This window comes from Eulemur rufifrons, chromosome 28, assembly GCF_041146395.1.
Source record: "Eulemur rufifrons isolate Redbay chromosome 28, OSU_ERuf_1, whole genome shotgun sequence".
In the NCBI taxonomy this organism is placed as follows: domain Eukaryota; kingdom Metazoa; phylum Chordata; class Mammalia; order Primates; family Lemuridae; genus Eulemur; species Eulemur rufifrons.
The window spans coordinates 40053598-40077789 of NC_091010.1; the positions used below are offsets into that span (position 1 = coordinate 40053598).

Here is a 24192-nt window from a genome sequence, read left to right on the forward strand (position 1 = left end):
AATAGCAGAGCCTTTTTTAATCCAAATATACAGAATATACATTTCCCAAAATAAAATTCTGAAATATTCAGGCAGATGGACCAGATTGATTATGGATGGATTGGAGCACGCCATTTAAGTTTCTCCATGTTTAACCATAAATATTGATAGCCCCTTTTAGGTGGATGGTTCTGCCTGATGGTCCAGATGAAAGAACCATTTGGAAAGAAGAGAGCTACACAGCTGCCTCTCTTTGGAAGAGTGGAAAATATTATCAGAATGCCCAGAAATATCAAATGCTCAGGAATTTGAATCAGAACAGAGGCCATGATAAAAGTGATAATGAAAACTGGCTAAATGGACAAAATAAAGCTCCCCAAATAGATGCACTAGAGATGTTCCCCAAAGGACCACAGCTGCTCAGCCCCCAGAGATTGGCATAAATTACTGAAGTATGCCAGTTGGTGTTTTTTAAGCTTATATTATAATAGATAATGTTTGTGTGGGGGTGATATTTTTTAAACTTATATTAGATGATACTTATCTCAGAAGTGGGACCATGAAGAAAAGTTGGTTATGTTCCCTACTTACACATGAAGATAATTGATATATACTTATATAAGAATTTTCATGCTGAAATAAAAAATAAAAATAAAAAGAATTGTCAGGGCCCAAATATAAAATTGGCATCCTCTACTTCAACACACAACATCAGAAGAACTTAGGTCTGACCTAGGAGCCATCATCTTGCAGAAGTTCTCAAGAATTCTTCAGGCATGGAAAGTCTGTTCAAAAACAGACCAGAGAGTACCTGAGTCTTTATTGATGGAAGAGCTGCAATACAATTGTTTACAACCAGAAATTAAATGACTCAAAACTACTTCAAGAAAGTTTGTATCACACAAGAATTGACTGTAAAGCACTATAACCTAACTTTTGAAAGCTCCAAATTTTCTGATATGCGAACAAAATCATCTTAATTTACCCTCAACTAGATAACATCTTGAAGCTGGGGCTGTGTCTTTACTCACCTCTGTATCCCCATAGTACTTAAATATATAGTAGGCAAACAATAAAGGTTTGCTTATTAAATAAATCTCACCACCACCTTCTCTAGCTTTCTTGTGCATGTACTCCTCTCTCCCTCACTCCTTTCCTCCCTCTCTCCATTTCTCTCTGTATCTGCATGTCTCTCTCTCTCTCTCTCTCTCTCTCTCTCACACACACACACACACACACATCTGGCCTCTCTATTAGGGCTCACTGCTCAGATTCTATGTTAAACCTGTGAAGGAACAGATCTATATCGTCATTATAGATATTATAGATAGTCCCTAAGGACCTCATTTTAACCTTAACCTCAAAGCTAACTGATGGAGTGGAGTGGAGTGGAGGTTGCCTTGGATCAACACTGGAGAGGAGTGAGGCCAGATGGTCATGGGCCCCTCCATTCTCCCACCCCCAAACACAGACACGTGCAGATAATCTAGGGGCCAGGTATCCTGAACACCCAACACTTATAGCAGCCATCAAAAACAAGAGAAGGGAACCCTGTGTGACAAAAACATGGAGTTTATGTTATCCTTTTAACTCCACAAGTTTCAACTTTTAAGGACTGTTCAAATTTTTCTTATAGAGATCTGACTCCTCTATTCACAGTAATACATTCCTTACTAAATAGAGAAGCACAGCATCAACACAACGACAATGCTAATAATTGTAATAGCTCACATTTAATCAGCATTCAGCATGAGCCAGGCATGCTTACATACCTATCACAAACCTCCAAGTAGGGCATTAGTATTATCTATTTCATAGATGAGTATTCTGAGTCTCAAGGAAATTAAGTGATGTGTTCATGGTCAAAGAACTATAAATATCAAATTTGGGACTTGAACCCAGGTCAGTCAACTTCAGGGCCTGGGCAATATTCATCTTTAACTTGTCCATCCTTATCCCCAGCACTGGTCAAAGCTTTAAGCTTCAAATCTGGGCACCAACAATTGCCTAGAGGAGGTATAAGAGCATAAACCATGAAGGAAAAAAATAAAAAAATAAAAAACAGCCATGGCTTCAAATCCCAGACAGGTCATTTACTAATTCTGTGATTTTAGGTATGTTTGTTAACCTCTCTGAGCCAAAAGTGCCTTTACATAGGGTTGTTATGAGGATTAAGTGAACTTAGTATCTTGTGTAATGCACAATAAGACCACTTACAGGTCCACAATTCCTTATCCATAAACCTAAAGCCCAAAAGGCTCTGAAATCAGACCTTGTTCTTAAACTTCCTGTATTAATTTCCTATTGCTACTATAACAATCCCACAAACTTAGTGGCTTAAAACAACACAATCCAGTGGGGCGTGGTGGCTCACGCCTATAATCCTAACACTCTGGGAGGCCGAGGCGGGCGGATTGTTTCAGCTCAGGAGTTCAGAGACCAGCCTGAGCAAGAGCAAGACCCCATCTCTACTAAAAATAGAAAGAAATTATATGGACAGCTAAAAATATATATAGAAAAAATTAGCCGGGCATGGTGGCGCATGCCTGTAGTCCCAGCTACTCGGGGGGCTGAGGCAGGAGGATCGCTTGAGCCCAGGAGTCTGAGGTTGCTGTGAGCTAGGCTGATGCCACGGCACTCACTCTAGCCAGGGCAACAAAGCGACATTCTGTCTCAAAAAAAAAAAAAAAAAAAAAAAAGTGAAGGAAAAAAAAAAAAAAAAAAACCCACACAATCCTATAGTTCTGCAAGTCAGAAGTCTAATGTGGGTCTCCCTGGTCTAAAATCAAGGTACTGACAGGCTGCATCTTTTTCTGGACACTCTAGGGAGAACCTGTTTCCTTGCCTATTCCAGCTTTTAGGGGCTGCTCCCGTTCCTTGGCTCATGGACCCATCTACCTTCAAAGCCAGCATGGCTAGATTGGGTCCCTCTCACATAACATCACTCCAGCTTCTGCTTCCATTGTCACATCTTCTTCTCTGACTCTCTTGCCTCCCTCTTTCACATTTAAGGACCCCTGTGATTATACTGGGCACACTTGAAAATTCCAGGATCATCTCCCTCTCTTAGTCAGCTGATTAGCAACCTTAATTCCACCTGGTACTTTCATCCTTCCCCAAACCCTGCCCTTTGCCATGTAAGGTAACATATTTACAGGTTTCAGAAATTAGGATATGGAATAGATATCTTTGGAGGGTGATTATTTTGCCTGTCAAACAGGTGGCAGACTTATCTGGCAGCAGAACCTAACTTTAACTGACATGACTATTTATAGCCTTTATTTTTCTCCACTAAATATGAACATTTACACATTTGATTTATAGGTTATAGCCCTGAGCCACAGTGAGGGTGCTATGTAACATACAGTATACTAAACTGAATTACATTTCTAAAATCCAAAAAATTCTGAATTCTGGAACACATCTGGCCCCAAGGTTTTAGATTAGAGACTATGGACTTGCACTACATTATTATTAATATCATCTTCTTCTCTAAAAGAAAAAACGTTCCGTGTTTGATATGGCTTATAAATCATATTCATAAAGCCAGCACCCCCTTGAGCCTTGAAAGATCCTGCTATGGTTTGAATGTATGTGTTCCTGCAAATTCATATGTTGGAACTTTAACCCCAACATGATACTATTAAGAGATGGGCTTTTAGGGGGTGATTAAGGCATGAGGGTGGAGCCCTCATGGTTGGGATTAGCAACCTCATAAAAGGGCTGGAGTGAACTAGTTAGGAAGCCCTTCTGTCCCTTTTGCTGCCACATGAGGACGTGGCAACAAGGTGTCATCCTGGAAGCAGAGACTACGCCCTCACCAGACATGGAACCTACCAGCATCTTGATCTTGGCCTTCCCAACCTCCTAAACTGTGAGAAACAAATTTCTGTTGTTTACAAATTACTCATATTTTCTTAGAGTAACACAAACAGATTAAGACGGATTGGGGTCAGACTTCCCCATGACCAAAGCTGAGGCCACTCCTTTCTTTCTGTGTGCCCCTTGGGCAAGTTATTCACCCTCCATCAGCCTCCCTGTCCCCATCACCCAGCGGTGGGCTGGAGTGAGAGTGCCCACAGGGTGGTCAGGGGATTAAATGAGATGAATCACGGAAGCCCTTGGCACCAGGCCTGGCACGTGGTCCAACACTGGGATGGCTGCCAGTTATCATGCTCCCCTACTTGGGGGTCGCCTGCATGCCTGACACCACGGCTTTCCTTCTGGGGTGTGTGGGCTTCGTCGACAATGTGTTTATTCGCTGAAAGAAAAAGGCTCTGGGATTTTCATTTAATTTTGCCTGCATTTTCACCCTGCTCCCCAGCACAGCACTGATGATAATAAGGAGCAGATTCCTGGCGCTGAGCTGCTAAGGCTTTCACAGCACCGGCAGTTTTGCTAAAGCCAGTGCGCTGTGTATGCGTGGACAGCAGAAAGTGACTCACCAGCCTACTATGCCTTGATGAGACCATCCCTTGGGACTGCCCCCCTGCCTCCATGATGCTTCTGTTTTCCCCAATCTCCCGATCCTAATTTGGTTTACCAAGTAAACTTTTCCACTGTTACCAAGAGGAATGTTTTGTAGAAAGCTGGCGGATAAGAAGTCAAAGCCAGATGTTGTGGATTTGAGAATTAGAGGCACCATCCCTTTCTTCTCCCCTCCCTCCTTCTCTCCCTTCCTTCCTTCCACAGTCAATCTGCAAAGATTAACTGAACACCTGCCCCGTGCCGAGTACTATGCTGGGGGCTGGGGATGCAGTCTCCAACAAGATAGGCATGGGTCCTGCTATGCAGAGTGTGTGGATCCCACAAATCATGAATTCATTACAGTTAATTTCACAAACCATTAATTAAAAATTGAGGTGAGTGCTAGGAAGAAAAAGTACAAGGTGTTACACGCCTGTTTGAGATAGTCAGGGGATTCCAGGTATGCTTCCATGAGACAGTAATATCTAATCAAGGACCTGCCTGAAGAGTGGTAAGAATTACCCAGCCAAAGACTGGTTGTGGTGGCTCAAGCCTGTAATCCTAGCACTTTGAGAAGCCAAGAGGGGAGGATTGTTTGAGGCCAGGAGTTTAAGACCAGCCTGAGTAAGAGCGAGACCCCATCTCTATAAAAAATAGAAAAATTAGCCGGGCATGGTGGCATGTGCCTGTAGTCCCAGCTACTTGGGAGGCTAAGGCAGGAGGATCACTTGAGCCCAAGAATTTGAGGTTGCAGTGAGCTATGATGATGCCACAGCACTCTAGCTGGAGCAACAGAGCAAGATCCTGTCTCAAAAAAAAGAAAAAAGGAAAAGAATTATCCAGCCAAATTCCAGGGACGAATTGAAGAGAGCTGTGAAGGCCTTGAACATCAAAATGTAAAGGAACTGAAAGACGACCAGAGTTGCCAAAATATGGGTGAAGGGAGAAGGCAGATAGATGATTAGTCGTTAGCAAGGAAAGAAGAAAGGAAGGAAGGAAGGAAGGAAGGGGAGAGAATTGAATAGAATCGAATCTAGGGCAGAAGTTGGCAAACTTCCAAAGAGCCAAATCTTACTCCAGTCTGTCTTTGTACAGATCTCCCAGCTAAGAATGGTTTTTGTATTTTAAAATAATTGAAAAAAATCAAAAAAATACTACTTCATAACATGTTGAAAATATATGAAATTCAAATTTCTGTATCCATGAATAGTTTAATGGGAATACAGTCACACCCGCATATTTACATATTATCTATGGATGCTTTCAAGCTACCACAGCAGAGTTGAGAAGTCATAACAGAGACCATGTGGTCCACAAGCCTAAAATATTTACTATCTAGTCCTTTATAAAAAAAAAAAAAAAGAGTGTGCCAATTCCTGATTTAGTGAGATAGGCAGAGGCTAGAACATACAATGTTTTAACGAACATTAAAGATTTAGGATCTCATCCTAAGAGTGGTGGAACCCATTAAAGAGTTCGAAGCAAGAGAACAGCAAGATCCAGCAGTGCCAAACTTATCTGCATGTTAGACCAGGGAGCTTCAAAAAATATGGATGCATGAGTCCCGCCACCAGAGATTATGAATTAATGGGTCCTGAATATGGTCAGGGCTTTGAAATTTTGAGGAAATTCCTTGGTGATTCTAATATGCAGACAAGTTTGAGAACCCTGGGTATAATCATATTTGCATGTTTTAAAGATCATCCCAACTCAGGGTTCTCTCTCTAGCTGCCTATTAGAATCATCTGGGGGATAGTTTCAAACATACCAATGCCCAGGCCTACCCTGGCATCAATTACATAAGGATCTCTAAAGGGGGCCCTAGCATTTGGTATTGTTTTTAATAATTTGTTTTAGATTTGGCACAGGTGGCTCTAATGTGAAGCTAGGGTTGTGTGTCCTGCATTAACAGTGGCCAAGGACAGAGACAGGGAGACCCCTAGGGGTTAGTCTGAGTGGTCCAACCTAAAGATGATAGGGGATCAGGTTGAGTTGTTTGGGTGGGAATGAGGAGGAATAACCAGCAGGACTTGGTGATTAGCTGGTGACAATGAAGGGTTGGGGTGGGAAGTTTCAAAAATGATACTCAAATGTCTAGCAAAGCAACTAAGTACAGATTGATGCCACTTATTGGGATAGGAACTTTGGAAGAAGTTTGGGGGGTAAGAGCATTAGTTCTGTTCTGATACAATGTTGAAAAGAAGTTGGTCAGTTGGTCAACTATAAGGGACTGGAACCAAACGATAAAAGGCCTTGAATGCTATCCCAACAACATCCTCCTCATACAGTGGCAATGGCTACGACGATGTAGTGGAACACACAGGGGCTTTTGATTCAGACACTGTGCCTACCACATATGGTATATGTGAGTTTCCTCAGCTCCCTCGCCTACAGAATGGGATTAAATGTGTTCATATATGTCTCATTCACCTTTGGCCAGCAGAGATATTGCTCAAGGCCAGACACTCAACACTCAATAAACACCTTTACAAGAAAGATTGCACTTCATTGTTGTGAAGATTCAATTAGGTGCCATGTGTAAAGTGTCTAGAAACCTAAGTAGCATCAAAGGCACTCATAAAATGGCAATATTACCCCTGAAGGATTTCCGAAGAAAAACAACACAGTGACACCTTCACACTGAAGTTCTGGGAAGTGTATGTGGACATCTGTGGGAAGGACGAGCAGGTGGGGGAAGAAATGGATACAAGTTGAGATCCCTTATCCTCAATGTTGGGGACCAGAAGTGTTTCAGATTTCAAATATTTTTTGGATTTTGAAATATTTACATACATATAATGACAATTCTTGGGGATAGGACCCAAGCCTAAACACGAAATTCATTTGTTTCATATACACATAACTTGAGAGTTATTTTATACAATATTTTTTAATAATTTTATATACCCATCACATGAGGTCAGATATGCAATTTTCCACTTGTGATATCACATCAGCACTCAAAAAGTTTCAGATTTTGGAGCATTTTGAATTTTGGAATATCAGATTAGGGATGCCCAACATGTACTTAGGTTTAGCATTTGGAATTGAGTTCAGCTGTATCTGATAAACAGAGTGGTATCAGTTCACCACTTAGTAAGAAGTCAGGGTTCCAGCAATCCAGTACAGCTGACAGTCCTCCAGGATCCAGGCTACCCTTCCAGCTTACTGCTCCTTCTTCCCAAGCATCGCCCTTATTGTACATCTTGGCCAAGACAGCCAGAGCTCTAGCCACCATATTCATATTCCGGGCAACAAGATGGAAGAAAGGAGAAAAAAGAAGAGGGCACACAAGGATGCCTTGAAGGAAGTTTCCTGAAAGCTGAAACATAATACTTCTACTAACATCTCTTGGACCAAAATTTAGTAACATGGCTATTCCTAGCTGCAAGAGAGCCAAGGACGTGTAGTCTTTATCCTGGGCAGCCACATCTCCAGGTCAAAACAGGAATTCCCATAACTAAGAAGGCCAGGGAGGATGGAGGTTGGGGTAGGCAAGGGGCAAAGCCTCACTGACTAGGGCCTTTCCTATGCTATCCCCTCACTCAAGATGCCTTCCTGCTCCCTCCCTGAGTTCACTCAGACTGAGTCCCTGCCTCAGCATCTTCTGTTCCCTTGCCTGGAATGCTCTCTGGCCTCCTTATCACCAGCATATTTCAACATTTCTTTTAAGACCCAAATCAGGATTTATCCCCTTTATTGTAGTCCATGTCTCAACTGTTATTATTTTTCTTAAATATATACACACATACATAAGCACATGGTGTCTGAATAGGCTTGGAACACCCGTTCCACCCACACAAAGTGTACATCCTCGGACAAGTCACTTCTACCCTCTGGGCCTCAAGTTCCTCCCACATCAGTGGGGATAATAATGTCTACCTCACAACATTGTAGGGGGGATCGAAGGAGATTTCTGTATTTGCAAGTGGTCTGTAAACAATAAAGCATTAAATATCTATTAGCTGTTACCATTTCTACCCTGAGGTGTTCCTTCTTGTTATAATAGTTAATGTGAGAGAAAAAAAAAAAAAAGTTGGTGAGAAGTGTTACCTCACAAAAAAACAGGGCAGAAGATGTATTTCATTTCCTCCCTTTCATTTTCCCATAGCAAAGCTAGAAGAGGATTCTATCAATTCTTAAAATATATCTACAAGCTGAAAATTAATTTTAGACATGAGCAAGGATGACTTCCTTCAAAGAGAAAGGCGATCCAGAGAAGCTAGAATGCATCCTGCACTGCTGATCACTGCAAAATTAAAGCCAAGAACAGAACTCAGATCATCGAAGGGAATGAGTCACAGTACCTGGCGAGGAAGCAAGGCTTCAACCAGACACCAGTCAGGACTAAATATTATGGCTCTTGCAAATAAGGCACATGAGTTCCTGCAACCATGAACAACCCAAAGATGGCCCCCCTGTCCTCATACATAAAGGTAAAAGCTAATGGTTGCTGATAGCATTAAAATAAAAACTGCATCTTCTCAGATTAATCATATATCTGACATAAATCCAAATTCACCTCACAAGATGTCATCAAATAAATACTTTTGCCCCTGTTATTATAAAACAAAATACGTACGCAGAAAACGGCCTAAAACATACATGGACACATTAACAGTAATTTTAAAAGGATGCCCTTGTGTAATTACCACTCCAGTCAAGAAACAGAACAAGGCTGAGTGCAGTGACTCACGCCTGTAATCCTAGCACTTTGGGAGTCCAAGGCAGGAGGACTGCTTGAGACCAGGAGTTTGAGACCAGCCTAAACAACATAGAGAGACCCTGTCTCTACAAAAGATAGAAAAATTAGCTGGGTATTGTGGTGTGCACCTGTAGTCCCAGCTACTCGGGAGGCTGAGGCAGGTGGATCACAGAGTTTGAGGTTGCAGTGAGCTAGGATGATGCCACTGCACTCTAGCCTGGGCAACAGAGTGAGACCTGTCGAGGAGAGGAGAGGAGAGGAGAGGAGAGGAGAGGAGAGGAGAGGAGAGGAGAGGAGAAATAGAACATTACCTCAGAAGCATGCCTCTCTGATGACAATCTCCTCCTTCCCACCTAGAAGTAATCACTATTCTTGTTCTTATGACACACATTTCCTTTTCTTTATTACCACTTATGTATGTCCCTAAACAATGTTTTTGCCTATTTCAAATTTTTATATGAATGAAATCACATTTATGTATTCATTTGTACTTTGCTTCTTTCTGTACAGCATTATGTTTGTGAACCCAAATTATCTATCAGTGAAATGATATGACATTTGAAATTTGATTTAAAATAATGGGAGCAGGGAGGAGTTGCCAAGTATATGTTAAATAAATTGGCCATAAACTGATCATTGTAGAAGCTGCATAATGGGTACATCAGATTCATTATATAATGTTCTTGACTTTTAAATATGTTACAAAATTTTTATAACAAAAAATGGTTTAAATTACCTTGTAAGATGCATTTGCTTGCTATGTTTAGTTACAAATTTGTTCATTTTCATTGCTGTATAGCAATAGTTCTCCAAGTAAGGTCCCAAGACCAGAAGCATCACAATTACCTGGGAATTTTTTTGAAAAGCAAATTCTCGCTTGTCCCTCCTTCCCCACCCCCACCAGACTTACAGAATAAGAAACTCTTGGGATAGGACCCAGCTGTCTGTGTTTTAATAACCTCTCTAGATAATTCTGATACATATGCAAGTTTGATAACCATTCCTGAATAGTATTCTACTGTGTGAATATATCACAATTTATTTATCCATTCTACTATTGATACGCATATGTCTTATTTCAAGTTTTGGGGTTTCAAGTTTGTGGATATTCTTGTAGAAGACTTGGTGGACAAGAGTCTCTCTGTTATATACCTAGCAATGAAATAATAGGCTATCTTTAAAATTACATGATAATGCCAAACTATTTTCAAAATGGTTCACCAATTTACAATCCCACTGGTAATATATGAACGTTCCCTTTGCTCTATATCCTTGACAACACGTGGTATTTTTCAGACATTTTAATTATTGCCAATCTAGAGGGTTAAACACTTTTAAGCTTTCAAACTTGGAATCAAAGAAACACATATTAGGGGGCCAGTCACAGCAGCTCACACCTGTAATCCTAGTACTCTGGGAGGCCGAGGCGGGAGGATTGTTTGAGGCCAGGAGTTCCACACCAGACTGAGCAAGAGTGAGACCACCACGCCCCCTACAAAAACTAGAAAAACTAGCCGGCATGGCGGTGTGTGCCTGTAGTCCCGCCTACTTGGGAGGCTGAGGCAGGAGGATCAGTTGAGCCCAGGAGTTTGAGGTTGTAGTGAGCTATGATGACACTGCACTCTAGACCAGGTGACAGAGCAAGACTCTGTCTCAAAACCAAGAAAAAAAAAAAAAAGCCAGGCATGGTGGTATGTGCCTGTAGTCCCAGCTACTGAAAAAAAAAAAAAATTAAAATAAGCTGAATAAAGCACAAATACACACATGTGTACACACACACTTTCTTGAGGGTATCACAGGGTGTTGTTGAGACAACCAGGACTTGGGGGACAAAATCCTGGAGAAGAGAGAACCACAGAGATGTGAGCCAAAATTCTGCAGTCACTCTCTCCCTTGGGGCATTTGCCAAAACTAGGTGAGGAGTAAGAGGCTGAGGATCCAGGCAAAAAGACCCAGCAGAGTTGCTATCAGGAAGGAAAAACACCAGAAGAACCCTTGGCAGTCTCTTGGGGCTAGAGAGATAAAAACCTGAGAGGCCAAGACCCTAGTAAAAGGAAGGAACAGAAAACTTAAGGCCAGCATGTGTCTGCCATTTCCCTTAAGACATTTGCTGAATTCTGAAACTATGGAAGGCAAGAGGCTAAGAAGTTATGAAGAAAGCTCCCAAAAAGTTTTCAGTGGGAATTTTGCCAGTTTCACGGTGACAAAAAATCTGAACTAGCCAGGGGGAGAAATCATTGAGAACACCCCAGGCTCTGAGGTGAAATCTCAAGAAGGCTACACCCTAGAAACAGGCATCTGCCAGTGGCAGGGCCTCATCAAAACTAAAATGTAGCCTACATTTAGCTCAGTCTTTAATCGGATTAAAATAATCACTTCCCCAACATGTCTGCTTAGCAGCTACTTTCTCTGGAAGAAAATATCATCTGCAACATCTACGATTTTTCATACAAAATGATGAGTACACAATCAAAATTTGCCAGGCATGCCAGGACAAAGACCAAAAAAAAAAAAAAAAATAGATCACACAAAGAAATAAGTGACTCAGATATTGGAGTTAGGAGAGAAAAAGTCTAACAATGATTAATATACTCAAAACATTACAAGATAGAGAAATTAGATGAAAAGGTAGAGAATTTCATCAGAGCATTAGAATCAATTAAAAAAAGATCAAATGGAATTTCTAGGACTATAAAATATCAATACTCAAATTAAAAACTCAATAGATAAAGTTGAACAACTGATTAGACATAGCAGAAGAGACAATTAACAAATTGGAAGGCAGGTCAAAAATTTTTCAAAACTGAAGCACAGAGCAAAAAAAGTAAAATGGAAAATACAAAAAAGATCGTAAGAGATGTGTGATATGGTAAAAGGGTCTAAAATACATATATTTGAAGACACAGAAGAAGAAAGAACGTAACAGTAATAACAGTGTTTGAAGAAATAATAGCAAACTAAAGATATCAATACACATATACAAAAATTATTAGGAGCTCCAAACAGGATTAACAGTAAATAAACAACAAAAAATAATCAGTAAAGCCAGACCTAGAGACATCACAGAAAAACTGATAAAAACTAAAGACAAAACCCTAAAAGCAACCAGAGGAAAAAAAGACACGTTACCTTCAATGGAGTAATAACAATGTTGGCTGATGGCTACTTTTTTCAACAGAAATGATGGAAGTCTACAGACAATGAAATCATGTTTTATTTAAAGTGCAAGAAAAAAACTGAACATACAGAATTTCATACTCAGTTACAACAGCATTCAAAAATAAAGGTAAAATTAAGACATTTTCAGGTAAGAACTGAAAGGATTTGTCACCAGCAAATCCTCACTGAAAAAATAATGCTAACAGTAGTCTAATTGGGCATAAGAAAATAATGCCAGATGAAAATGCAGGAAAAAATAAAGAGCAATAGAAAAGGTAAACATATGGCCGGGCACAGTGGCTCACACCTGTAATCCTAGCACTCTGGGAGGCCCAGGCAGGAGGATCACTCAAGGTCAGGAGTTCGAGACCAGCCTGAGCAAGAGCGAGACCCCGTCTCTACTAAAAATAGAAAGAAATTATATGGACAACTAAAAATACATATACATAGAAAAAATTAGCCGGGCATGGTGGCACATGCCTGTAGCCCCAGCTACTCGGGAAGCTGAGGCAGGAGGATTGCTTGAGCCCAGGAGTTTGAGGTTGCTGTGAGCTAGGCTGACGCCACGGCACTCTAGCCCGGGCAACAGAGTGAGACTCTGTCTCAAGGAAAAAAAAAAAAAAAAGAAAAGGTAAACATGAGTAAATAAGAATGAATATTGATTATTTTAGAACAACAATGAAAATAGCATTAATACCTATCTAACAGGCTTTTAAAACCTATACACTTAAAATGCATGACAATAATAACACAAAAAGTGTGATGGGGAGATAGAAATAGAATGCTCCAAAGTACCTTATTACCTATTTAACCAAAAGAAATTAAAACATATCCACAAAATGATTTGTACACAAATAAATGTTCAGAGCAGTGCCATTAGTAACAGCTGTAAATTGGCAACAACTCAAGTGTCCCTCTACAGGTGAATGGATAAACAAATTATGGCATATTTATACAAAGGAATACTATTACTCAGTAATAAAAATGAATGAATTACTGATAGCCTAAAAACTATGGATGAAACTCATAGACATCATGTTGAGCAAGGGAAGCCACATTCAAAAGAGTACTGCTATACAATTCCATTTATATTAAGTTCTAGCCAAGCAAAACTAATGTATGATACTAAAAGTCAAAACAACAGTACCTTCAGGGGCATTAGAAACCAGAAAGGAACAGGAGGGGATCTCTGGGAGGTTACCAATGGCCTATTACTTGATGTGGCTAATATAAGAATGTGTTCACTTTGTGGAAATTCATCAAGCTCCACACTTACGAGTGTGTACTTTTCTATATGTATTTCCAAAAAAAGTTTTAAAATGCATTTCAGACATACAAAAATGTTATACAAAGAATAATAAGTCTGTATCCACCACCAAAATTAAGAAAAAAAACATTACTGATATAGTTTTTCGTTTGCTTGGAGCCAGTTGTCTGGCTCTGTTGCCCAAGCTAGAGTGCAGTGGCATCATCATAGCTCACAGCAACCTCAAATTGCTGGGCACTTTGGTCCTTCTGCCTCAGCCTCCCAAGTAGCTGGGACTATTTGATCCTCCTGCCTCAGCCTCCCAATTAGCTATGCCTGGCTAATTTTTTAAAACAATTTTTAAATTTTTTGTAGAGATGGAGTCTCACTATGTTGCTCAGGCTAGTCTCAGACTCCTGGCCTCAAGCAATCCTCATCCTCTTATCTTGGCCTCTCAAAGTGCTGGGATTACAGGTGTGAGCCACCATGTCTGGCCTCAATATAGTTGATATGTGTACTCCTCCCTGATCACTCTTCCATCCACCCCATCAGAGATAACCACTCTCCTTGAACTTGGTGTCCACCATTCCTCTGCACTAGTTTATACTTTTACTCCTTATAAAAAGCTTCCCTAAACAATATATAGAACTGTTTTACATGTTTTAAAACCATATATAAAAGGTAATTTGATTCCTATTTTTAAAAGATCATTCTAAAAGGGGTATGGAGAACTTTCTTGGATGACACAGTATTTTATATCTTGATTGGAATACTAGCTACATGGAGATATATATACATATATATATATACACACACATACATTTGTCAAAGCTCATCAAATTGGATATTTAAGATCTGTGCATTTCACTATACATAAATTTTATCTCACTTAAAACAAAAAAAATTTTATGATAGATCATTCTAGCTTCTTCATAAGGGAATGGATGGTGGGATGGACTGAAGTAGAACCAGGAAGGCCAGTTAGAATATCTCAGTGGACCTGGTTAGTGTCAAACTCAACTACCTGAAGGGTCAGAAAGTAATGACAGGTTATGGACACAGTTTTTTGAGCAGCTTAACTGTGAAGCAGAGAAATAACTGGAGGAAGAAGTGAGGGCAAAGAAGGGATTTTTAAAGATAGAAGACCAAGTTTGACCAAGTAGAGAGAAAAAGCCAATGACAGACCAAAGATGAAGGATCACTGAAGAAACAAAGTCCTCAAGAAGGTGAAGATATGAAATATGAAGTCCAGGGCTTTTGTCTTTGTTAGTACACAATATCTTCTTATCTTTTAACTGGAAGGAAATAAAAAGAAAGGTAGAGATTAAAGGGAAGATTGTTTTTTTGGTGATGGAAAGATAAGGGCGTTCCCATCCAATGGCTACTGCTTTTTCAATGAATGTGAGTTGTTATCTGAAAAGAGTGGGGAATGGCAGTTTTGAAGCCTGGGGAGAAGAACAATATGGCATTGCATTGGAAAAGGCTGGAAAAGCATCCCAGTACGGTGAGGAGTGGTTAAGAAAAATGAAATGTTCCATTTTGGACAGGTTAAATGCCCAACAGATATCCAAAATCTTGAATATGAGCTCAAAAGCAAGAATATTGTTATTCATCTTTCATTGTGCTGCACAAAGCACACTGTAACCTATATTAGGTACTCAAGAGGGAATGAATAAGGGAATAAATGAAGATTAATTTTTTTCATATTTTCATAGCACATTTTATATCACCTGTCATATTCTGCAGTGGAACTGAAGAAAACATTCTTTTAGAAGTAATTCACCTTAGATATCAAATGTATTTTCCTTTTCCTCGTTTTTAGTTCTGTTATTGGAAGAAAATCAATCTGTGCCTTCCAATTTTATCAATTCTTCATTTTATCTAAAGCATTGATATGCTGATCTTCTAAAATAACTTTTAAGCAGAATTCACCAGGATAATCCCCACAGGTAAAAAGAGAGAGAATTTATATGCCTATATTATCATAATTTGTGATAATCATAAGGGTATAGTTAATGAAAAAATTAGAAACTCTTGCCAAGAAGAATTAACCTCTTCTCTGTATTCGGGACACGCCTGCTGATGCTAAGCCACACATGTACACTGAGACACTGAGTGAAGAATGTCTTTTTTATTTAATATTTTTTTCATTTTTTTTGATATTTTAATAAATTTTAAAAGCTATCCTAGTTTTTGGAAGTCTGATGAAGAATGTCTTTAGTTCATGTACTGGAATCACAGGGTAATATCAGACAAGCTTTAACGTGCCCAGAAGAACAGAAGTACTGGCTGTCTTAGGAGACAAATTAGCACTCTGTGCTATTTATTTACCACCTATCAATTATGAAATTTTTAAATGGCTATTAATGCATTACTTGCAGCATAAATTGTCATTTGTTTTATCACACTAAGTTCCATTTAAAAGGACTCCATTCATGCAAGATGCTTCATTTTGGTTGGCTAAGCAGTGGGATTTCTGAGCTTTTAGTTCATGTATATACTTGCTATGTATATTGAGTGCACGCTCCTAATTCCTGTTGCCATAGCCAGAATGTAAATGCATATGTTTTTGTCATTCTTTTTTTTTTATAGCTTTTATAAAGATTTTTTACTTGCCAGCTTTTAAATATGTATATTTGCATTCAGACTATCAATCTTTATTTTTATTACTTTTTAAATAAATTTTTGAAGGGTTTTCCGGTGAGGACTGGAAAATCTGCTAGACAAACTCTAAAAGAGCTGTAACACTAGACCATCAATCTTTTAATTACCTATTTTATCGCCCTAAGCAATTGTTAGCTATGCAACAATGTGCCTTTTAAAAAGATGACTCTTAGGTGAAACAAGGCAGAAAATTTATACCTCAAAAGCATAGAGCTAAGGCTTTAGGCCTAAATATTGTACCATCTTTTGCTTATAACAAGGAAAAAAAAAGTTGCATGTAAAGTCCCAATTAAGACAAGATAGCCAGGAAAAGTACCCTAAACCAAGGTAAGACTTGTTATGTAAAATTAGAACAATGGTAAGAGTTTCAAGTAACTCCTATTTTTGTCATTCTTAACTACAGTAATTCAGAACTTCAGCTGCCAAGTTTGGTGCTAATATCCTCACTTATGTGGTTTATACTCTGCTCTTAAAATAATTCCTTGTTTGCTGTTAGAGGCTCCAAACATGATATATAAAATGGCAAGGATCAATTTTTTAAAATCATGAAATAAATGGAGCTATATGTATTTTTTTCTTGAAAATATTCCCTTTCCTATCATTCCCTTTATTTAGTAATTATAAACCCGGGTCAAGCAGTAAAATAGCAGAACATTTTAAATACCAACAAACCACAAATAGCAGTGTTTTCAAGGAGAAAAAAAGGAAAATTTCATGGTAAACCATCCTTTGATGCACTGTCATTTTAACTGTCAAGGTATCAATTATTTCTCCTATGCTGAAAAGTCTACACATTTAAAGGTTCTGTGGATCCACTAAGAAAATACTCAACCATTTCTCTCTATCATTAAACACAACAGGATACTAGTCTGTGCTAGTTTTAAAACACCAGCAAAATTCTAAATGTGAATATTAAGGTTTACTATTTCAGTTTCAAATGAAACAGTTGCTTTATAGCCAAACAGCATTGACCATACTTAAAGTTGTCACCTGCATAATATTTGTAGGGCCAAAGACTAACTCCATTTCAAAATTCCGGAATCTCCATTTCAAAATTCCCTGAGGGTCTCCGAGTCCAATATGACACCCAAGGCAGGACTATTTTTCCCCAGTCCTCCCTGACAGATGGTCAGACTGTTTCAATTACTCTAGTGGGGGAGTTCTCAAGAGAAGCTCCCCAAGGGATATGAAGAAAGGCTAGAACCAACCACTCAAACAGGGAGTAAGGTTCCAGTCAGTAAGCTTGCAGGATATTGATAACGTTGCCAAACACTTAAAACCAGACTTCCACAAGAATGCGATGCGGAATTAGTAATCACAAGGGTGCAACGTTTAAGGCATGTACACCTCAATTCAGGAACCCTCCAAAGTTCTTTCACTGGCCTAGGGTGTAGCTCACACACTTTGGGGAAACAAGGTGTCTTTTCTCTGGGGGTTTTTTTTTTTTTTTTTTTTTTTTTTTTCTTTTCTCTGATTTCTTAAAGTAAGAAATGACCTGTTAGGCTCACAGCAAGGGTTTGTCAAGCCAGACAGCATCAAATCCCTTCCTTCCTTAAACCAAGCCTGGGGACCCCCTGGTGGAACTGCTAAGGCTTAAAATACTCTAACTTTGGTCTTAAAATCGTCACTACAGTAAAGCAGAACATTTCGGGTTTTTCTTTTAGCGATGTATATAGGCTATGCTGTAACTGAAGTTTGGCTGGTGTAGGGTTGATGTGTGGGGGTTGTTGGAAGCGCAGCCCTTCATCCCGCCTTGGAGTCTGGCTTGATCCTCCCAGGAAAGGCGAGCGCGTGGGGCTGCGCTGCCAGCGCATCCCCAGCTGGACCCCAGGGCCGGGCGGCCCGGCCCTTACCTGTCGATGCTGATCACGCACAGGGTCATGATCGAGGCCGTGCAGCACATGACGTCCATGGCTATGAAGACGTTGCAGAAGAAGTGGCCAAAGATCCACTTGCCCCCGATGAGGTCGGTGACGCTGACGAAGGGCATGACCGCCACGGCCACCGAGAGGTCGGCCAGCGCCAGGGACACGATCAGGTAGTTGGAGGGCTGGCGGAGCTTCTTGACGAAGCACACAGAGATCACCACCAGGCAGTTGCCCGCGATCGTCAGCAGCGTGATGAGCGTCAGGATGGAGCCGATCACAACTTTCTCGGCTCTGCCGTAGTTGATCTCCTCCCCACAGCCGGAGACATTGTCCGGGGGCGCGTCCCAAGTGGGCGCCGGGCTGGCCGTCACCTCCGGGACCGCGCTCAGCAGGTGCGGCGCCCAGGAGCCCGCGACCGGGTCGGCGCCACCGTCGGGGCTCAGGTCCGGCAGCCCGCGCCCCACCTCTGGCAGGAGGAAAGAGCGGAGGTGACTGTAGAGGTCCGGGGGGCCGCTGCTGTTAACGTCCATCATCGTGCCGCTGTGCGCTGCTGCCCATGGAGCCGGCGCCCCCGCCACGCGCTCCGGCTGCCGGCCCCCGGGCTTCACCTCGCCGGTTCCGCTCCGCCCGGCCCAGCCATGGGGCGCGCGCCGGCCGCTGGGGGGCGCCCGGCTCGGTCTCGGGGCCCCGCACGCCTGGGCCCCCCAGCCACTGCGGGGAACGCAGTGGCGCGACCGCGCGGGGACTCCCTGCGGGAGGCGCCTCGGCACCCGACGGACGCCCGCCCGGGACGCGCGGGCCGGCCCCGGCTGGCAGCACCTCAGCCCGCGGCGGCCGCGCGGCTCGGCCCAGAGCGCCCGGCGGCGGCGGCAGAAGTTGCGGAGTGAGCCCCGCCCCTCGTGCCCGCCGCTGCCGCTCCCCTGCGGCAGCCGCGCCGCGTCTCCGCCGCCGCCGCCTCTGGCCGCTGCCCGCGCCCTCGCGCTCCCGGGCCGGGCTCTCCGCGCTGGGCAGCGACCGCCGCCTCTGCCGCTCCTCCCCACTGTGCGGGGGGCGGCGCTGTACGCGCTCCCGGGATCCCCAGTCCGCTCGCTCGGGGATCCTTCCTTGCGGCATGAGACGCGGGCCCCCTCCAGCAGACCCCAGCCTCCTCACTGTGTAAACGACAATTTGGCGGGGGCTTTTTCTTTTGTTAAGAGGACTAGTGGGCCAGTGGATGTTCGGACTTTTAGCGAAATGAGGAACCGAGAGGGGGGATTTTTTTTTTTTTTTAATTAAAAAAACCTTCTCGAGCACTACACCAAGCAACAAATACATACTTGCGTTTCTTATTGTGACCACTTAGGAGAGAAAGCGAAAATGGAAAAGGAGAAACAGCCGAATGGGATGAGGATGGGAGGTCAGAGGGGAGGGAGGGATGCCTTAGACCCCGGCACCACGGAGGAGCTGGGGACTCTGGGGAAGGGGGTCTCCAGGGGGGTTAACCCATTCTGACCAACCCTCCTCGCACTCCGGCGTCTACAAACAGGCCTCTCAGCTCTGGAAACAGACCCTGTCTGCCTTTATATTGAGGCTTCAAAGCCTAATATATTGAAATGAGGGTTAATTTTGTCATGGCATTCTGGAAATCTTACACATAAGCGGAGACATGGCCGGTTATAATGTTCTGCAGAAGAATCCTGGAGGTGTATGTTGATTTAGTACCTATTGCCTAAAATCCCCCTTAGTATTCAAACCCTGTCAGCGTGGCTGATTTTTATTACAAGTGAGACTTGCTTCATTCTGTTTTATTTAAAGGTTTTATTGGAAGCCAGAAGTGATTCTTCAGTTTAAGACGCTAAAAATAATCAAATCTGTTTTATTTTCTAGTTAGGCCCTACTGGATTATAAATAAAAAAGAAAAGGAACAAAGACCTCAAAATATATTGATCTGAGTGCTGAATAATACTTTCATTCTTCAATGTGGGAATTAGTCCTGTTTTTCCAGATAAGGAAACTCAGTTGCTATTATAATTGGCTGGTAAGTAACAGTTATGTTTCAAACCCAGGTTTATCTGATTAGTATGCCCATATTCTTACCCCTACACATTCGACAACAACAGAAATAATTTAAGTGGGAAAAAAAAGTCTTTAGGATGGGCCAATGTTTGCAGCAGTTTCCCTATGATCAACATTTTAGAGGCTCTCCTCTGCCTGGGATAAGCCAAATAATCTATTGAGTCAGAAGAAAAGTGGAAGATATTAATAATATCTAGGCCACAAAGCAATATATTTAATAAGAAGACGGGTCTGGAGGCTGGGTGTGTTGGCTCACCCTGTTCTCCCCTCAGAACGAAGCAAGGAAGGCTGGTTCAGTCATTCATCAATTCATTCATTCATTCAACAATAACCCTTGAGCACCTACTCAGGGCCACACGTTGTGCAGGAACCTGGGACCCAAGGATGGGCCTCACACTGTCCTGTCACTGGGTGATTACCGTGTATCGGACCCACAGTGACCCCCCCCACCTCCCACTCCTGGCACTCTGGGAGACCGAGGTCGGAGGATCGCTTGAGGTCAGGAGTTCAAAACCAGCCTCAGCAAGAGTGAGACACCCCCGCTCTCCCAACTGTCTACAATAAATAGAAAAATTATCTGGGTGTGATGGCCAGCTCCTGTAGTCCCAGAACTTGGGAGTCTGAGGCAGGAGCATGGCTTGAGCCCAGAGTTTGAGGTTTCAGTGAGCTCTGATGATGCCACTGCACTCTAGCCAGGGCAGTAGGCCACAGAATGAGACCTTGTTTCAACAAAAAAAGGCAGTGGATGAGAAAACTTCTTCAACCTTACTTATGTTAGTATAGTGGTTCCCCCTTATTCTCAGTTTTACTTCCCTTGGTTTCTGTTAGCTGCAGTCAGTGGAGGTCTAAAAATATTAAATGGAAAATTCCAGAAATAAACAACTCGTAAGTTTTAAGTTGTACACCATTCTGAATAGCATGATGAAAACTCTCTCTGCCCCACCCAGAACTTGAATCATCCCTTTATCCAGCTATGCACATTGTATATGCTGCCCACCCAGTAGTCATTCAGGAGCCATTTCTGTTATCAGATCAAAAAAACATAGTATATATACAGAATCCAGTACTATCCCAGGTTTTAGACATTCACTGGGGGTCTTGGAACATTTTCCCTGAGGACAAGGGAGTACTACTGTATTAGACATGATCTCAAATAAAAGAAAAATAGTTTGTAGCTGGAAGGCATCTGAGCAATCACTTGTTCACCCTTCAATGCAGAAGAGGAAATAGAGGCTGGGAAAAGTTTAACAACTTGCCCAAGATCATACATGACTACATTGAAATGTCTCAGTTTTTGGTTTTGAGGTTTAGAGTGGTCTCAACACCTCTTAAAAATTCTTTAAGGTAGTACTTTTGACTTTTCTCATTTTAACTTTTTAACTCACTTTGACTTTTCTCATTTTTGTCCCTTTGAATACCCTAATCGGTTCAGGTTACATATTCTGTCTTGGCTCTTTTAAATAATATTCCACATTAATTAATTGCACAAAGATTTTGAAAATTACTGGTTTTTTTAATCTGAATAACCAGTCAATATAATTTACCACTACACTCTTACCAGCTCTTAACTAGCCCACTTATATTTCACCGAAGCTTCTGCTTTTTGCTTTTGTTTTGTTTTAGTCCCTTCAGGTTGCTATAATAAAAATACCATAGACGATGGTATAACAATAAACATTGATTTCTCACAATTCTGGGGGGGTAAGAAGTACAAGATCAAGGTGCCAGCAGATCCGGGGTTCAGGTAGGCCCCACTTCTTGGTTTATAGATAGCATCTCTCTGTGTCCTCACATGGCAGAAAGGGGTGAGTGAGTTCTTGGGGGGTCTCTTTTATGAGGGCACTACTCCCATTCATGAGGGCGCTGCCCTTATTACCTAATTACCTCCCAAAGGTCCCACCTGATACCATCACACTGGGGAGTAGGATTTCAACATATGAACCTTGGGAGGAAAAAATGTTCAGTCCATAACAACTTTTAAATGTGTGACATACAAACTCACCAAATAGTCATTAAAATACTACTTTTAAAATTACTTCCCCTTCCATTGCCATTACAGCATTGGGCCCGAACTCCCCTTTTTATACAGCTGTCAGCTTTCTTATATTTTCTATACTGATGCCTGAGTGTATTTCCTAAGAGTTGCTAGGTTTTTAATGTATAAGCTGTCACAATGCATAAACATAGTTATTGAAAATCTCGGCTTCTGCAGCATCTCCTTGCTTAGGTTGAGTTTAAATTTCATATATCATTGTCTTATTCCAAACTCCTGACAGAACAATCTGGAATTCTTTCAGTTTCCCTCTAACCTTCACTAGCAAATCATTGTGTTTTCATAAAAATGCTAAAATCTTGTATATCCTTTTCCATAATTTTCTCAGAAAAGTTAAAGATATAGCTTCACAAAATATTCATAAAATATCTAAACATTCATGTAAATTTGTTGTTTTGCCCTTGGTTTCCTGGTGTTTTAAAATCCATATCAAGGTGTTGCTTCCTTCACCCCTCCCCCGCCCACCCACTCCTCTGGCAGTGATAGTGGAGATAAGTGAAGTGTTGGCATCTAAATGAAATCCTGTCTATAGTTTCTATCCCCTTTCTTTCTTTCATTAAAAAAAAAAGTCCTACTGTTTTAAAGAGTACCAATTCTTGTCTAGACTTTCATTGCCTATAATGGCATTCTCATAAAATTGTCAGTGACGGCACCTGAGAATACAGCTTGCTGATGTTTCCAACTGGCAATCTCCTCCTCTCAAAACTGCTCTGGCGGAGTACAGAGAAGCTGCAGAGTTCTACAGCGTGAATTATTGTCTTTTTATAAGCCCTTCTTCTCTCTAGGTACTCATCTAGCTCTCCTAAATGCATATGCTTAATCCCATCTATGCAAACCCACACATACCCATCCATAGGACATAGCTTAGGATACTTAATTTTCCCATAAGCCAACATACCCTGACAACCTAGATTTACTTTAAGAAGCACAAGTAGGCCAGGCTCGGTGGCTCACTCCTGTAATCCTAACACTCTGGTAAACTGAGGCAGGAGGATAGCTGAGGTCAGGAGTTTGAGTCCAGCCTGAACAAGAGCAAGACTGTCTCCATTAAAAATAAAAAAATTAGCTGGGCAGGGTGGTGCGTGCCTGAAGTCCCTGCTACTCGAGAGGCTGAGGCAGGAGGATCGCTTGAGCCCAGGAGTTGGAGGTTGCAGTGAGCTATGATGATGCCACTGCACTCTAGCCTAGGTGACAGAGTGAGACACTGTCTCAAAAAAAAAGAAGAAGAAGAAGCACAAGTAAAATAAAGCTTTCTGTGTCATTGGGTCCATTGGCAACTCATTAGTCAGTCAAGCATACCAATATCATGCCTGCTGGGGGTCCAGTAACTTCCCATGCCCAATGTAGTAGTCCTGTGGGCTACTCTTTCACGCTCCGGATTATTTCAGTCTCTCACTTTGGTACCCCATTTCCTCACGCAACTAAACTAATCGTTTGAGTGTCCCTTGACCCAGAATTTGATAAGAAAAGACTAGAAATACAAGAATGCTTAGTATAAATATCTAAATACTACCCTGTGGCTACTCATGGGGCTATAGAGCAGTAGCACTGAGACAGAACACACATCTTAGAGACAAGGACTCAAGTCTGTTAACACAGACATTTTCGAAGCCCGGTTAGGATAAAACCAGTTATTCTGGGACACCTGAATGACCCTTCTCTGTGACAATCCCCCTCACCACAGCTAATCTCATTCTTTAAGTGAGCTCTTAAAACATTTTTTTCACATCTTTCTTAATTATGCTAATACTTTATATGACTCTGTTCTCCATTAAACTGTGAACTCCAAAGGCAGGGAAATTTTTTTTTTTTTTTGAGACAGAGTCTCACTCTGTCACCCCAGCTAGAGTGCTGTGGCATCTTGGTAGCTCACTGCAACCTCAAACTCCTGGGCTCAAGCATCCTCCTGTCTCAGCCTCCTGAGAAGCTGAGGGTACAGGCACAGGCCACCACCCCTGGTGATATTTTCTCATTCCTGCCACATATTACGACGCTC

The 24192-nt window shown here is 41.7% G+C and overlaps 1 protein-coding gene and 1 non-coding gene across 4 annotated transcripts in view; both read right to left on the bottom strand.

Annotated features, from left to right (window-relative positions):
- HTR7 (5-hydroxytryptamine receptor 7) overlaps window positions 1-18974 on the bottom strand; it is an 84125-nt gene extending 65151 nt beyond the window's left edge. For all 3 annotated transcript variants that reach the window (XM_069460590.1, XM_069460589.1, XM_069460591.1), the window contains exon 1: window positions 18074-18974. In XM_069460590.1, coding sequence (XP_069316691.1) covers window positions 18074-18621 — 548 coding nt within the window. In that variant the 5' untranslated portion in view covers window positions 18622-18974. The remainder of the gene's footprint in view (window positions 1-18073) is intronic.
- On the bottom strand, window positions 16245-16306 carry LOC138376733 (U7 small nuclear RNA). The gene has a single exon (XR_011231710.1). It is a non-coding gene; the product is annotated as a U7 small nuclear RNA (small nuclear RNA).
- Window positions 18975-24192: the final 5218 nt, after the last annotated feature.